At 37.2% G+C, this 16,238-nt stretch overlaps 1 protein-coding gene across 1 annotated transcript in view; it reads left to right on the top strand.

Moving 5' to 3' along the window:
• The window catches only part of Tmprss11b (transmembrane serine protease 11B), a 33,809-nt gene extending 19,452 nt beyond the window's left edge, over positions 1–14,357 (top strand). Inside the window, exons 3-11 of the mRNA XM_063240554.1 lie at positions 624–739; positions 5,104–5,222; positions 5,319–5,386; positions 7,806–7,966; positions 8,632–8,670; positions 9,418–9,592; positions 10,319–10,578; positions 11,909–12,051; positions 12,847–14,357. Coding sequence (XP_063096624.1) covers positions 624–739; positions 5,104–5,222; positions 5,319–5,386; positions 7,806–7,966; positions 8,632–8,670; positions 9,418–9,592; positions 10,319–10,578; positions 11,909–12,051; positions 12,847–13,008 — 1,243 coding nt within the window. The 3' untranslated portion in view covers positions 13,009–14,357. The remainder of the gene's footprint in view (positions 1–623; positions 740–5,103; positions 5,223–5,318; positions 5,387–7,805; positions 7,967–8,631; positions 8,671–9,417; positions 9,593–10,318; positions 10,579–11,908; positions 12,052–12,846) is intronic.
• Positions 14,358–16,238: the final 1,881 nt, after the last annotated feature.

The following is a 16,238-nucleotide window of genomic DNA, read 5'->3' as shown; positions in this document are numbered from 1 at the left end:
GTATATATGTAAAACAGTGAAAAGACGCAGCTTACTATAGATGCATCAGGACTCACTTCTCTATAAAAATGCCTCGGGTCCAGAGCAATAGGCTAGTAAAATGCACAAACACTACCCTGATCTTCGCAGCACTCTGTATCTGCGTGTTTTCTTTGTGCATAAGAACATAGTAAGTAATATAGGCTCATGCTTATACTTAAAAAGATGATGGTGTTAGGTTCACAGGTATTCTAAGGCGTTTCTCCCTCGCTCGCTGGAGGTGCTGAGCTCTTCACTTACTGATACTAACTCTGTTGCCATCCATTGACCTTGGGAGGAACTGCTCTAAGTATAGATAATTGGGCCCAAAACTGCATGCTCTGGAAAAAATGATCCTATGGCCCAGAAACATGGCCTTAATTCAAAACATGGTAGTCATGAGCTCTTAGGGCAGCACTCTTTTCCCTGTCCTCTCTTTTTTCTGTTTCCCTTTTTCTTTCTTCCTCCCTTCCTTCCTACAGCTTTTGCTATTACTGTGTCTACTTGCGGAGCCTTTTGGGGATGAGAAAAAAGGAAAGAAATGCAGATTTGAAAAGACTGTGATTTTTCTGACATATTTTCATATCCATCTTTTTTACCGGCAGACCGGTCACAGCTTCCCGCATGTCTCTGCCGCTGTGGATAATCGCCCTCATTGCGTTTGGAGTGTTGGCAATTCTTGGAATTACTATTGGGCTCCTGGTTCATTTTCTGGCAGGAGGTTGGTATATTGTACATACATATATATGTATTTATTTCATTTTGTTGTAATCTTTATTTCCATTTCCGCGAATGATGAAGTAATTGCAAACAATGAATCATCTCCCTTTACAATGACATCAGTAATCCTGGGTCCTAGAAATAAACATTATTTTTAGTTTTAGTTTTTTGCTACCAAGGATTGAAGTTATGACCTTGCACTTGCCAGGCAGGCACTTGTGCTGCTGACCTAAATCCCTGAAATAAGCATTTTAACATTTGTGTAACATTCAATTTCAGATCTCTTTTGAATACATACAGGTTAAAGTGGGCATCCATTCAAATACATGAATGAATACATATATAGCTAACTGGCAGAAAAGATACCTTTACAAAGATGATCCTACTAGTATTATTTTATAATTAAGATACCACACTCTGTTTGAAGAAGACAAATCAAGAAATATTAAAATATAATTATTTCTTCATAACAAAGACATATAAAATTTTTTCGTATATACGTTTTTTAAAATTTTGAAAAATGTGAAGAAACTTGGAATTGTTTTTAAAACAGTTTGTTTTTACTTTGGAAATTATATCACTTGCATGCCACTATAAAATTTAAAAATCAGCATAATTATATTTCTCACATTTTCCACTAATTTGTTAACACTATATTTTATATAGTCAATTTCTTTTTTTTTTTTTGTCTTTTTCCTTTTCATTGGTACCAGGGATCGAACTCACGACTACCTGCTTCCAAGGCAGGTGCTGATGCCGCTGAGCTAAATCCCCAGCCCCTATAGTCAACTTCTTAACACTTCATTTTGGTTTACAATAAAAATTACTACAGTTCTTTGAATTTTAATATATATCTAGATGATATGTGCTCACCATCGATATTTTTTCCAGTTGTCCATCTTTGCTATATTTGAATATTGTTTTTTTTCCTCTAGAGCTTACGCTAATAGTTTAAAGAGTCAGTCAATTTTTAATGAGTAATTCAGTCCCTCCTCCATAATCTCTATCTTTTATCTGAGAGAAACACTTTCAACTCTTTCAGATCATTCTAATGTTGCTATGTCGCTATTTATTTTTGCTTATTTGCATGATCTATTCACTTTCCACTGTGGAAATGGAAATTCCATGTTCATTCATACCCTGGCCACAGAGCGGCCATTTTAGGTTCTCTCTTCAGCAGCATCATGGTGACCACCTTCCGTTGTTGAATTTAATCTCCTAATGGTTGGTTTTCCTACTTCCTTTTTATTATTTAATCATTCAGTTTCAGTGTGTGTGTGTGTGTGTGTGTGTGTGTGTGTGTGTATTCCAGGATTTGAAAAAGGGTTATGTTGGAAAGTATACACTTTTGACACTCAACTGTCTGAAATTATTTCAGTATTACTTTTAACATTAATTACTTAATTAATAATATTGTATCTAGTTGGGAAAAATTCCCTCTGAATTTTGACACTGATGTCCTATTGTCTTTGTTTTTAAACTTTCTATTGTGAAGGCTAATGGCATTATAATTTGGGAATTTTTTGGATGCTTTTCCCCATCCTTCATCTTTGGAAATTGTATTGTGTGTGCTCATTTTGCACGTTATTTTGAAGTTTCTTGATAATGTAGCATAGTCTAGAGAACTTTTCTTTCAATTTGATGGCATTTGATCAGTTATTTCAATTTGAAAATTCATATGATACTTCAGTTCCTGGAGATTTTCTTACATTATTCCTTTGATTTTTTTGTCTTTGCCTTCTTTCTAAACTTCCTATAATGCAGATATGAGCCCTTTTACATAGGCCTCTGATTATTTTTTTCTCTTTTTATTTTCCATCCTTTCATCAATTTTTTGAAAATAAAATCATTCTTAAACTTATTTTTGAAATATTTTATTAAATTTCCTATTTCTACTATTCATCTTTAATTCCAAAATTTCTTTTTAAAAATATTCTTTATATAGCATCTTGATATTATTTCTTACAAAAATTTTCTCTGAGTACAATAATGGCTGAAAATGGCTACTTGAGTAGTCCCTCCCCTCCAGACTTTCTTTGCCTATATTGCATAATTTCATAATAGATGCTTAAATATTTTTTTCTTTTGGTATTTTCGGACATTTAATATTTGGTATTACAGAGAGGCTGGAAGGGGTGTGTGTGTGTGTGTGTGTGTGTGTGGTCTTTTGACAATGACTTTTATCATAGCTGCCCAATCTAGGTTATTGCATTGAAAGAATCTAAATTATGAGCCTGTTTAGCTTTGCCTTGAATTGGTCAGGATTCCCAGACCAAGAAGAAACCTTCACATCTTTTGTCTGTGTAAATTAGTCACTTTTAGCTTTTTGTAGACAACTTGGGATGTAGAATGTAGAAATCTTTTATACGATATACTTTAGCTGGGTCTCAGTCTCCTTGGACAAAATACCTTAAAATTTGAGAAGATACTGGATCTAGCTGCTGTAACTTATTTTCCTTCATGTCTGCTCCCTACTTGTGAAATTTCCTGTTGCCAGTTAGAATTCTTTTGTATGAAACAGCACCTGCATTTCCCATGCTATCTTCGGGTTCACGGTGTCGCCTGCCTCCAGCTTCCATACAAGTGTTGGTGCCTCTTCTTCCCATGTTACTGCCTTTGTGGGCTACTTTGAAGCTAACACCCAACTCCCTTTCTTGTCATTTTCAAGGGGATTTTGGAAAAATTGCCTTAAATATAGTATTGGTTAAATCTATCATCTTCAACTGAATATCCTTGATTGCTAAGTTTTATGATTGATCTCCAGTGTAGCACTGTATCTTCTTGAAGTCGTTCTTTTAAGGTTTTAAACTGTTGGAAGTCCTCAGAATTTACATATATTAATAAAAGCTAATCAAAAGGTTGCTTACATTACCTTTTCTTAGAATTCACTCCCTTCTCTTTTGCCCATTTAGTGTTAGAATGAAGGTCTTGAACATGTCCTTTTGTAAATGTAAATTATTTTGTCCTTATTTTTTTCTGCCTGAATAATCATAGGCTTTTTTGTACTTTAGAGTCACCAAGCCAAGTTTATCCTAGTGTGTTTATCCTTAAATGTTTCTCAGAATACAATGAGGAATTTCAAGTTGCACGTTCAAATCTGTTTGTTCTGCTGATTTTTTTCAGGAGCATCAATTATGTATTTGCTAAATCTTCCTTGCTTTTGTATCATTCATTTCTCAATAACAATTTATAACTGTAAAGTTTGATCTCTATAGTGAAAAGTAAATGGCCCATGGGTTGGCTAACTGCAATCAACAATGTTTATCATGTATAAGCAATCCATTTTCAGCACTCCCTAACTTCTTTTTCTATCACTTTAGCACTATAAAATCTTTAATATTTGTGTAACAACACTAGCAATACCACAAACACATATGTAGATTCTCATCTCCACACTTCAGCTCACACCTGGCAAACACCCACCCATTTCTCATAGGTTCCTCCCCAGGAAGACCCTTCCACTTCTGCCCTCCAGGCTACCTCTGCACCTCATAAATGTTTCTCTCTTGGGCAATTATTACACCATATTTTACTTGTTTACATGTTTAGTTTTTACTGTGGTGTTCCCCTTCTCTTAGTCCATATAGAAATTGCAGGTGAAAACTTAAGTTCATCACTGAATTGTATCCTTATTAGCCCTCATGTGTTGATTTCGTCTGTAATGACCCTGCCTCTTCCACATGATGATATGCAAGAGCAGCTGTCTTGTAAAGGAACATTTACTTAGTTCTTGTTATACTTGCACACAGTACATAGCAGATTCCTAATTGCTATATATGAAATATATCACATATCAGATATGTGACATATATCAAGTAGCTTAGTATCTCTGAATTTTAGGAAAGAAATTTAATGACTTAGCCGTGGGCTTTGGTGTCAAGACATAGGTTGAGTTTTAAGTCTTGGCTGTTATTAACAACCATCCCATATTGGGCAAATTACTTTATATTTCTTCTGAAAATGCACACTTCTTATAAGATCTTTCTAAAATATCTTCATGTGGACACACTAGTATAGTAGATGATGGTAACCATTTTAATTCATAATCAGGTAATTGACTAGGGCAAACCAAAATCTCATTACAATTTATATTCTTTTCTGTCTTACTCGTGATGTTCCTCTTTTCATGAGCTTTGCTTGATGTGTGTATGTATGTGAATGTGTGTAGATGTGTCTATTCCAGTATCAGTGCTACAACCACTTTCCCCAGGGGTTATGTTATATAATCAACTGTACCAGAAAGATTCACATGAGTTTATGAATGTCTACTGAACATAATGCATGTCAGTTGGTATTATTATGCAATCTATATTTAGATTTGAAGTCCATGTAATTTAATTCTTGGGTCATTTCTTTATCTCACAGAAAATAGAACTAACTATTATCGAGGAAGCTTTGAAGTGCTAGATATCTCATATAATAAAAATTATGGAAGGGAGACATCCCAAGAAAATAACTACCTTAGTGAAATCCTTGAAACTAAGGTAAGTTTGTATCTTCCTAATTATTTGAACTATAAATATAAATATAGTAAAATATAAGTGTAATAGAATTTGATATTTGATTTTTTTCTTTAACAGATGGTCGATGCATTTCAAAATTCTGACATTTACAGACAATATATCAATTCCCAAGTCATCACACTGGTGTAAGTAACTTACACTCAGCTCCTGAAGACGAGGCCAAACCATCAAAGATTTCATTAGCCTTCCAGCTTCAAAATGTCTATTGAGAGTTTATAGTCACTAGACAATGATTACTAATGTCCAACACTATCATACATGTCAAACCTATTTTTCAGTAAAGCGAAAGCAGAAATTAGGCACAGAATACTGAGTTTATTACATCTTTTGGGAATGTATTGATCTTCAAATTATAGGTAACTTATCCTTCTAATTTCCTAAGTATTTATATTCAGAAAAATCTCAATCTCTTAGACAAATATCTGACACTCTAATATTTTGGTTTCTCCCTGGCATAAATATAGGCCAACTTTTCTTCCATCTTTCTATTTGCCAGTCGATTAAACCCTGGATCTGTCCCTAAGGTGCTTCTTAGATATAGTATTGATGAAAACGTATCTTTAGCCAAGCTTGATACCAAGGAGAGCTGTCCAGGCATCAGGAAAACATCTCATCTCCAACTGTGGAGAAAAGTTTCTGAGAAGTAAAAGAACTGTACTGCATTCCCTTCACGTGCATTTCGAATAGTAAAGAATAGCAGCAAGTAGATAGTCTAAATCCAGCTTTGGTCATTTAGTAGCCCTAGAGTCTTGGATGAGTGGCAGCATCACTTTGAATCTGGTCTTCTATCCTATGAGATGCAATGATGACACTTGTCATTTCTTACTGATGTAAGCATGCTCAGAATAAAAAAGCAAGTGTGTGTGAAAATATTCCCAAATGAACACATTTTCATCAAGATGTTTATTGGTTATACCCTCTGCCACTAATGCCTGTCCATCTTCCCATTCTTGACTCATATAACCTGAGATTTCACAACGGATTACGGTTTCAACCATAATAAATCTTAGGGGTCAATTTAGTGTTGTGCAGAAATGGAAAACTAAAGTTGAAGGTTCCAAGGACTTCTCAGAGGTGACTGTAATCACTCTGCTTCATTTTCCAGTGCATGCAATTTCAGAACTCCTTAAGTGGGGCAGGTCAGGTAGAGAATGGAGAGGCCACAGGATAAAGTTTTTCACACTGGCATGCACTGCTACAAAAATCAAATTTATATGAACTGAGTGTTTCCTAGAAACTATTATTGATTCATATGCCAAAGTGAGTGTCCCTTTGGGGACCCAAAGCACAATTGTGACATGTCAGCTGCTAACCTCAAGGCTTCTCGACATTGGATTGTCCATTCTTTTCTCAGCCCCAAATAAATCTTCCCTGATATCACAGTGAGAGCAGTCTTCTCATCAGGCTATCCCTGCTGATATCACAGTGAGAGCAGTCTTCTCATCAGGCTATCCGTGCTGATATCACAGTGAGAGCAGTCTTCTCATCAGGCTATCCGTGCTGATATCACAGTGAGAGCAGTCTTCTCATCAGGCTGTCCCTGCTGATATCACAGTGAGAGCAGTCTTCTCATCAGGCTATCCCTGCTGATATCACAGTGAGAGCAGTCTTCTCATCAGGCTATCCCTGCTGATATCACAGTGAGAGCAGTCTTCTCATCAGGCTGTCCCTGCACCCTCCTCCATCTGAGCCAGTCTCAGACACCACAGATGCAGGGTGAGCAGGCACAGGTGGTGGGTACACAGAGTAAAGCGTACAGGTTATGAAATCAACTGCACCGAATCTAAGTCTTATATAGTAGACACGTATTCCTGTGCATTTTGCACAAGGTCTCTTATGAGAGAGCTTATGAAAGAGCTTATGCAAAGATAATGACAATGCTACAGGGCATTGCGGAGACAACAAAATGTATGTGATAACTGTGGTGACAAAGCAGATGCCCAATCAATGCTAATTAAGGTCTAATTATTCTCTGGTAAAATCTGTCCTCTACTCTGATTAAATTTTCTTCTTGATAATGAAGCTGCAATAAAAATAAATTCTAGTGTGCACATCAGCTCATCCATGAAAATTTCTCTGATCATTTTAGGTTGAAAAAAGACTTATCTTTCCTCCTAATATCTCAAAATAAATGTCTTGTTCCTGCCTCAGTTTTTATAGTTATTTGTAAAAGTCTGGAAGTTCTGAGATGGTAGGAACCATATCTTAGTTACCCTTGCATTGCCCGATGGCTCCTAATCCAGCTGTCTATCAATAGGTCAGGAAATGATTGATAATTGCATGACTAAATGATCCCAGTTCTTAGATGGTATCTTTACTCTGTGCTTCAGCCTTTTCCTGTTTTTTTCAGATTTGTAAAGTTAGTTGTCTTCCAAATTGAATATTACAACCTCACTTCATACCACTGCCACATGCATGTGGTGAGCCAGAACTTTACCTGGGCCCAGCACCAAACAGAGCAAAAGATATCACATATGAAAGATCTGGAAAGAAAGAAGTGAACACTGGTTTTAGCAGTACTTAGAATCTTTGTGTCATTTCCAGTCCTGATGGCAACAGGGTGACAGCACACATATGGCTGGTGTTCAAGGATTCCAGTTCAAGGACAGAAAACACAAAGAGAAGAATCGAGAGCATCTTACACCAGATGTTGAGGAGCCAGTTGGGATCCTTCACTGCAGACCCCGCATCCCTTAGGCTCACAGGTAAGCGTCTGCACCAGGCGTGGGCAGCGCTGCATTGAGTACAGCATATACACCAGGCACAGTGCTGAACCTCACGTATTTTAAAATGAATGTCATTCACTGCAGAGCAATTACTTCTAGTCTTCATTATTAAAAACACAGCCAAGTCACAATAATGCCGTGCCTTATAACTGCTTCTCATTCTAAAGTAGACATCAATATTTGAAACAATTCATTTAAGTAATGATGTTTCAGTCTTCTTTTCCTGATTTCCTATAACTTTTGGAAACATGAATATGTAGATCTGCCATTACAATACAGGTCACTGTCTAAATGTTGTTTTTGTATATTGAAAGGAATCAGGTCATTTGTGGGGACTTCTCTTTCTTCTAAGGAAAGCAAATCACAGTTTTCCACTTTAGACAATATAGAATACAACACCAATTAAATAAAAAAATCTCTCTCCTAGAATTGTGAAGATGTACTTCCATGTCATTCATACACCTGCAGTAAAAATTAAATTCCGATAGACCAATCTCTCCTTTGTATCGACTCTTTATCTTGAGGTTGAAAGTGCTTTCTGGGCACTCTTGCCCTCTCTGCTGGTCCCACCGACTTTCTGCACTGCCCTGCAATGAATTAGGTAGGAAATTTACTGTGCTTTTTTTGTTGTTGTTCTGTTTCAGAAATCAGTAAAGATGATGCTGAAAAAATTATCAACAGCCGTAAGTTTGAATACTTTTTAAATGAAATACGAGATTATTTAGCGAGTTACAGTTTTAAGTGCTTTACATCAGATAATTCATTCAAACTCCGTAACAATGCGAGAGATAGATAGGCTCATAATCTCATTTTAAAAACGAGAAAGGGCAAGTACAAAACAGTGAAACAATTGCCTACATTCAGCCAGTTCGTAAATAGCTATCAGGGTCAAACTTCATGCTTAGGGAGTCTGGCTTCAGAGCCAATGGGCTGAATGACTTTGCCTCTGTCCAAGGCTTATTCATTATCTAAGTCTTGCAGTACCTCAGGGGTGCTATGCTGGGTAGAGAGAACCCAGTGACTGCCACTGATTCTGGCACAACTCCATTGCATTCCTTTCAGTCGAGATATTGTCTGATTTAACCATAAAGGACAGCTCAGCTCACTGTCTGCTTTGTAACTGAGTACACATTATTTTTGAGCTGTGTATGGTGGTGCACACCTGTAATCTCAGCACCCTGGGAGGCTGAAGCAGGGAAATCCCAAATTCAAACTCCACTGGAGCAATTTACTGATTTTGGGTAGCCCTGTTTCAAAGTAAAAACTTTTCTAAAAGGGCTGGGAATACAGTTCAGTAAGAGAGCTTTACGTTCCATCCCCAGCACTACTATCAATCAATCAGGAAATCAAAAAACAATTATAACAATAAAATAATAAATCAATAATACTGTCTGTATTCTCAATGGAACAAAACCAACCTTTTCTGACAGGCTGTGGGAGGCGTGCAAGAATGTCTGCGACCTACGACAGAATCAAGGGCGGCTCCAACGCTCAGGAGGGAGAGTGGCCCTGGCAGGCCAGTCTCAAGATGAACGGCAGACACTACTGTGGAGCCTCGTTGATCAGTGAACTTTTCCTGGTGACTGCGGCTCACTGCTTTAGACAGTAAGTTCGTCATGCTGTTGCAGACCCCACGGAGGACAAAAGCCCGGGAAAGCTCTAGTTTTTACCTGTTTGTTACCCCTGCTCTGTAGGAGGCACTTTCACTCCCAGAAGTGCCCTGGTTTGGGAGACAAGCTGAGCTGCCTGTCTAAGTCTTTTCCCGCTTCCCAGTAAACATGAGGAGTCTCTCAGCTTTCATACTTTTCCTTAACCAAGTCTTACGTCTTTCCAGGCTCTAAGCTATGTGCAGTTGCTAAAATACAACATCCAATTTCACATTGCTTCTCTGGATCCACATCTGCTCTACTTCAGGCAAACGGGACTCAGTCCTGTCTTTAATGCTATTTTCCATAAGAAATTTCTCTTTCCTTAAAAATACTAATTGAATTCCTCCTATTTGCATCCCCATTAATTACATACCCAAGTACCCTAATGATTGTTATGACTGCCAGTGTTTATGCCCATCTTTAATTAGATTTAGCCTCTTGAAGGCAAATGCTATTTATTTTCATTTTTACATCCCTATTGCCTCGCATGTTTAATGGTTCAGGGACTCAAGATATTTCAAGTTAATTTAAAAAATCATATCCTTGCAATGGAATACAGAGAGATGAAATATTAATGTCATGAACAGCATACAGTAGATGTAGAATTTCTTGTATTTGCTATACAAGGCAGTATTTTTCTATTTTGAAATAAATAAAAGACACAGAATTTTTGTTTCATTAGGACAAATAACCCAAAAGACTTTACCGTTAGCTTTGGCACTCACGTAACTCCCCCCTATATGCAACATGATGTTCAAGAAATTATGATTCATGAAGGCTATGTCAAAGGTGAACATCACGATGATATTGCAATCATTCGGCTCACTGAAAAAGTTGTATTTAAAAATGATGTGCATCGAGTTTGCCTTCCTGAAGCCACACAGACACTTCTGCCTGGAGAAGGAGTTGTTGTTACAGGATGGGGAGCACTTTCCTATGATGGTAAGTCCTATGTCTAATGTGCTTTGTGAGATTCAAAAGCAACAAGAAAAGTTAGCAATCATGGTGCAGAGTGCAAGGCATTATTTGCTTCTGGCTATTGAGTTGCCTCAGGTTATGTCTTAAGGAAAGCAGCTTATGGAGTTATGACCACAGATTGCCTTGCCTTGGAACATTCTTAGGAGACCAGTACAGTTATAGAACCTCCCCTACTAGCGGCAACTAATCGAGAAGGTTCTGGTCCAAAGGTTTTGTTACAGCCAATTGATGAATTCCTCTCTCAGCCCAGAAAGAATTACAATGCAGACAGCTAAGGGAGAACTGAGTCCCTAAATTCTATGGTGGATGTCAACAGATGGTAGCCTCTGAGCGATTGTTTCTTTTCTTGGCCCAGAAAAAATCACTATTCAATGTAGAGTCAAAAGAGGAGTGAACAAAAGTACTTACAGTGTGAAGCAGAAACCAACGACTATTGTGAAGCAAAAACAAAGCCCTTAGGCACATGAAGCTGGTGGTGGCAAATGGGTACCAAGAGGACTTTTCAGCTAGGGCTTCAAAAGTCAGTATATTTTTGCCAAGTTGAGATCAACTATGGGGTTATAAGCAGAAGAGTGAGTTAGAAGTGGGCCTTTAGGAACTTAGGGGAGGCAGCAAGCATACTTGTGCAAGTACCGCTAATTATAACTTTAAACAGAGCAAAGGTGTTCTTTACAAAGATACAGTGTTTTATTTCTGAGCATGAGAATCCCACCAATCTAATAACGGCTTTGTTTACTGAGTCTTCAATTCCCTGGCCTTGGTCATTGCATCCTTCATAGAATGTTCAGGATTCCTTTATTGTCCTGGCCCTTTCTCCAGCTGCCTGTCTGTCCCTTCTGACAGAATGCTTCCAATACTCCCCTCTTGGGCCAGTGTTACTCCGAGAAATCCTCTCATCCTCCCACAGGGTCCTGCTCATCCCCCACATCATGTTTTACAACAGATTGTTTAGATTGCTGTTGGGAGCTTCTTGTTAGGTTTAAGAAAATGACACCCAAACCTTAAGAAATGGAACCTAAACACAATCACACCTGTGGAAGAAGAGAGATTTAGTCTACTCAGGTGTTTCATTATCTCCCTGTTTCAGGTTTGAGAAGGACTTTGAAAGGCAGCATTTAAAAGATGCTTCAAATTATATTTTCAGTTTCCAGTGTTCTTTTTTTCATAGACTTGAGTAAGGGAATTGAGTGGGTCTTTTCATTGAAAGTCAAATGGTTAAATAGCAGCAGTGGTGCAGAGGTCTTATGCACAGGAAAGGCCTGCTCCATTTTACAGTGAGGTTTGCTTCCTCTAGGTAAATTCCCAGTGTTACTTCAGAAGGCACCTGTGAAAATCATCGACACAAACACGTGTAATTCTGAAGAAGCATATTATGGGATGATACAGGATACCATGCTATGTGCTGGCTACATGGAGGGAAATATTGATGCCTGTCAGGTAATTCTGGTTGCTATTTGGATTGACCACATAATATATAAATAACTGCTGTTATTTTAAGAAAGTTACTGATGTGGAAATAATTGTATGCTTCAGTTAATGTGCTCTTTGACTGTTCTTTCTGTGTCTCTCTCAGTTTTGACACTAAAATATTCTTCCTTACATATAATTAGTGTTTATAATTAACAACCGCTTATGTTAGGCTGACTCTGACTCAAGCACTTTCCTAATTTCTTTACAAATAGTAATTTATTAAGCCCTTATCACAATCTTAACATGTAAGCCCTACCATGATTCTCATTTCTCAGATGAGGAAATCGAGGCACAGAAATTCAAAGTACCTCACACATGGTCATACCCTAATAAATATCAGTACTGTGTACAGTTCTCTGGAACTTAGCATCAGGATTTATCCTCTTGCCATTGTTCCAATAAAAATCAGTCTCAGAAAGGTCTGAGTCACTTTTAGCCCATTCACAAATTTTCCCTACCTTCCTATCCTCTTTACGTAAAATGGTTCTAGTCACTTTTTAAAAATATGAGTCTGAATTTTAATTACATCTCTATTATGTGTCTTCCAAGTCTTTCTTATAGAACTAGAGTGTGTAATCTCCTAGATCACACCTTCAAGTTCAGTTGCACACGTTAGGGAATGTATTCTGGTAACAGTTGACATTAGAAATGTGCAGCAATTTATTTTATTTACCTTTCCATTGTTTCTATGAAATGCCAACCAAAAATTAAAATATCAGAAAGGAAACTGTCACAGTGACCATTGTTCTTTGTTTTATTTAGGGTGACTCTGGAGGACCATTAGTTCATCCCAATTCACGAAATATTTGGTACCTGGTTGGCATTGTGAGCTGGGGAGATGAATGTGGCAAAATCAATAAGCCAGGCGTCTACACAAGAGTGACAGCCTACCGCAACTGGATAGCTTCCAAGACTGGTGTCTAGGAGAAGCACCTTGTAAAACTAACACAGGTCATCATCTCTGGAACTCCTAAGCTATACTTACTATGTTTTTCTAATTGGTGGGCTCATTGGCTATTTGAACGAATTGCGGACCTGAGGAAATGCTTGTGAACTTCTATTTTAAGCAAACTAAACAAGACAAAATAAGAAATCTTACTCTTTTGGATCCAGAAAGGCTTAAGCTGAGAAAGTACTTTCACCAAAAATAATGTTTATAATACTTTACTGCATGACTCATGCATGTGTAGAACCTATAAATGGTTTATGAGAACTGATCTTACGACACATGATGAAATGAACAAATATTTTGAAGAAAAAGAGACGCTAAAGTATCCAGTACTGATCCTGGAGTGTCATAATGTGAAACCTAGAAATAGTATTATTCTTTGTTCAGAGCGATATTAGTCTGCTTGGGTTTGTTCAATCTCAACATAATTGAAGATATGGATAACTGCATGTATGTTTAAGTGTATAGGATTTATAACCATATTTCTACATTTTTGTTGGGTAGTTGAACAGAACTAGTTGCAGTCTCACTGTCTGAACCCCCACTTTATATGCTCCACTTTAATATCTTGAATAACTATTTGTAAGAGAACAATCTGTAATCATCAACTAGTGATTTCTTACCGTTTATTTTTTCTTTGAAAGTATGTATAATTTCTACCCATTTTCTGTTTTGTTTAGTCTTCCTTTAAATAAAATTTTAAAAAATAATATCTTAAAAAATACTATACTACATGTTTTTTTTTTTTTTTTTTGGCTTTTTTGTTTTTACTGGTACCAGGGATCGAACTCACGACTGCCTGCTTCAAAGGCAGGCACTTATGCCACTGAGCTAAATCCCCAGCCCCTTACTACATGTAATCCTAGTTCATTTTATGGTTATCTGACCATAGTACAAAGTTCATGGTATTTGTTACGACTCTGTGGAGTTATGAGGGTGTATTTCTGTCCATAGTAAAATAGCACACAGTGCAATGAGAGACTGGAATTATGAGGCTGTGTTGGAGCACACAGTGTCTGCTTTCATGTCATAACTTTTGTGGAAGCTATACGACGGTGATATAAACCTGGTCTAGATGTGGGCATTGAGTTCCCATCTCTTATTTGTACTGCCACTTTCATCAGTTGTTGCATATTGTGAAGCAATTTGACAGCAAAATTAAACAAAACAATACACTTCAAACTTACAAGGCACTAAGTACAACAATCTGTTAATATTAGCATAAGATTTGGTGGAAATTTCCTATTTGTAATATATTTTGAAAGCATGGAATGTGTAGACAATGAAAATGTGTAATGTATTTTAAACAAAACAAGTTAATAGATCATCTCTGTTCAATAACAATTTTCTTGTTTTTTATTTTTATTTATTTTCTTAAGAATGTGAAATTGTCTGCTTTTTCTGGTCTCCTCCATTGGATAGGTAGAGGAGAGTGTGTGTGTGTGTGTGTGTGTGCGCGCGCGCGTGCGTTTCTAGGCAATTTGAAGATGAGACTGCTGCAGTCCAGGCTGGCATCCTTCTGCCAATGGAGTTGTCAGGGGCTCCTGTCTTACTGGCTTGGTTTTGCTCCCTGGTGAGCTCTCCAGGCTGCCACAGAGGCCAGCTGTCAGTGGAGCCTGCACTCCCTGACTCCTCTTCTGTTGGCAGTAAAGGGCCAGAGAGACCCAGGACAGGGAGGGTGGCAGAGTGGGTCGTCTTCAAGGCTGACTATGTCTGTGACTACAGGTGATTTTTTAAATCTGTGAATTGAATTCCGGACCTTGCACTTGCCAGTGAGGCATTTGTGACACTGAACTATACCCCTGGCCCTGCAGATGATGTTTTGTAGTACAGAATAATTGGTTATTGGCCATGTTCTTGATCCTACAGTCTTTGGAAGCATAGGTTCTTGTTTTATGAACATAGTCTTCATGAGTTCAATGACTTCTAATACTCTTAGAAAATAAAAGCAGTTCTCATCTGCTGAAAACTAACATTAATTGACCTTACAAGTTCTTACATGGCCTTTAAATTTTATTTAAGTTTCAATGACCGAGAATGGCTGTATTAAGAGATAATACTTTAATGGATTTTTTTTCTGAGGAAACGTAAGTTTTACATTATTTATTGATAATAACTTTCCATTTATCAAAAATCCAAAGTACACATACATAGTATATAGCCATATAATGGAGTTGTCCTAAAATTCCATAAATTCATTTTGAAATGGCATGGTTAGTTCTTTTATATTACATATTGTCCCAGTTTCTTGAATTGCTCAAAGACCAGTGCTTTAAAGAAAATTAGACTATTAATTATTAATTATCTTAATATTTAATCCACTTGGTCATAATCGACATCATGTTGTATTCATTATTTTCATAATAATAAGTGAAACAATGTGTAACATTCTTTGAGTTTCACACTCATTGTGTCAGGCACAGCTCTAACCACCTTATTTTGATTAATGATCTACCTGTTGTATGAAGCATGCTACCATTACCCTAACTTTGCAGAAGAGAAACTAAGGCTTAGTGATATTGCTCAAAGATGTGAAACACCACTACCATAGCGAACTCTGCAAATCACAGAAGTTCACGATGAGGAAGCCACTTTGACCAGAGGTGTTGATGCTATACATTATTATGTTTTTTTTCTTTCTTTGTTGATTTTATTTGCTTACTTGCTTTCTTATTCTGGGGAGTGATGTGTGTCTGGTGACTACAGAGCTTATCGTAAGAACCAATCAAAGACGGCCAAGTATCTGCTTTTGTATTTTCTCTTTGCAGACTCCATAAAAACCTCCTTCTCTGAGCCTTCAGGGACTGACATTTTGAGGAACAATTGATACCCTGTCAGTGCCATTTAACATAAAATAAATCTGACCCAAAACCTTGGGTGTTATTTTGGTGTTTCTGTTTGCCATTGCAGTCTATTGATCTATATATCTTTTTTCATTTCCATAACAGGCCATTTTTATCACTATTGTTTTGAAATTAGGGATTGCTGTGCCTCTGACTTTGCTCTTCTTTCCCAAAACTGCTTTTGCTATTCTGGGTCTCTTCTAGGTCCATGTGAATTTAAAATTTTTTCTCTAGACCTGTAAAGGATGCCATTGGTATTTTGGTTAGACTGCACTGAATCTGAGTAACAGTCTTGGAAATATGACTATTTTGACAGTATTGATTCTGTTTATCCAGGAATGAGACATTTCTTGATGTTCTCT

Source organism: Cavia porcellus, unplaced genomic scaffold (genome assembly GCF_034190915.1).
Source record: "Cavia porcellus strain 051 isolate PalLab524CR breed Dunkin Hartley unplaced genomic scaffold, mCavPor4.1 scaffold_30, whole genome shotgun sequence".
Classification (NCBI taxonomy): domain Eukaryota; kingdom Metazoa; phylum Chordata; class Mammalia; order Rodentia; family Caviidae; genus Cavia; species Cavia porcellus.
This window is presented reverse-complemented; position numbering and strand designations above follow the sequence as displayed.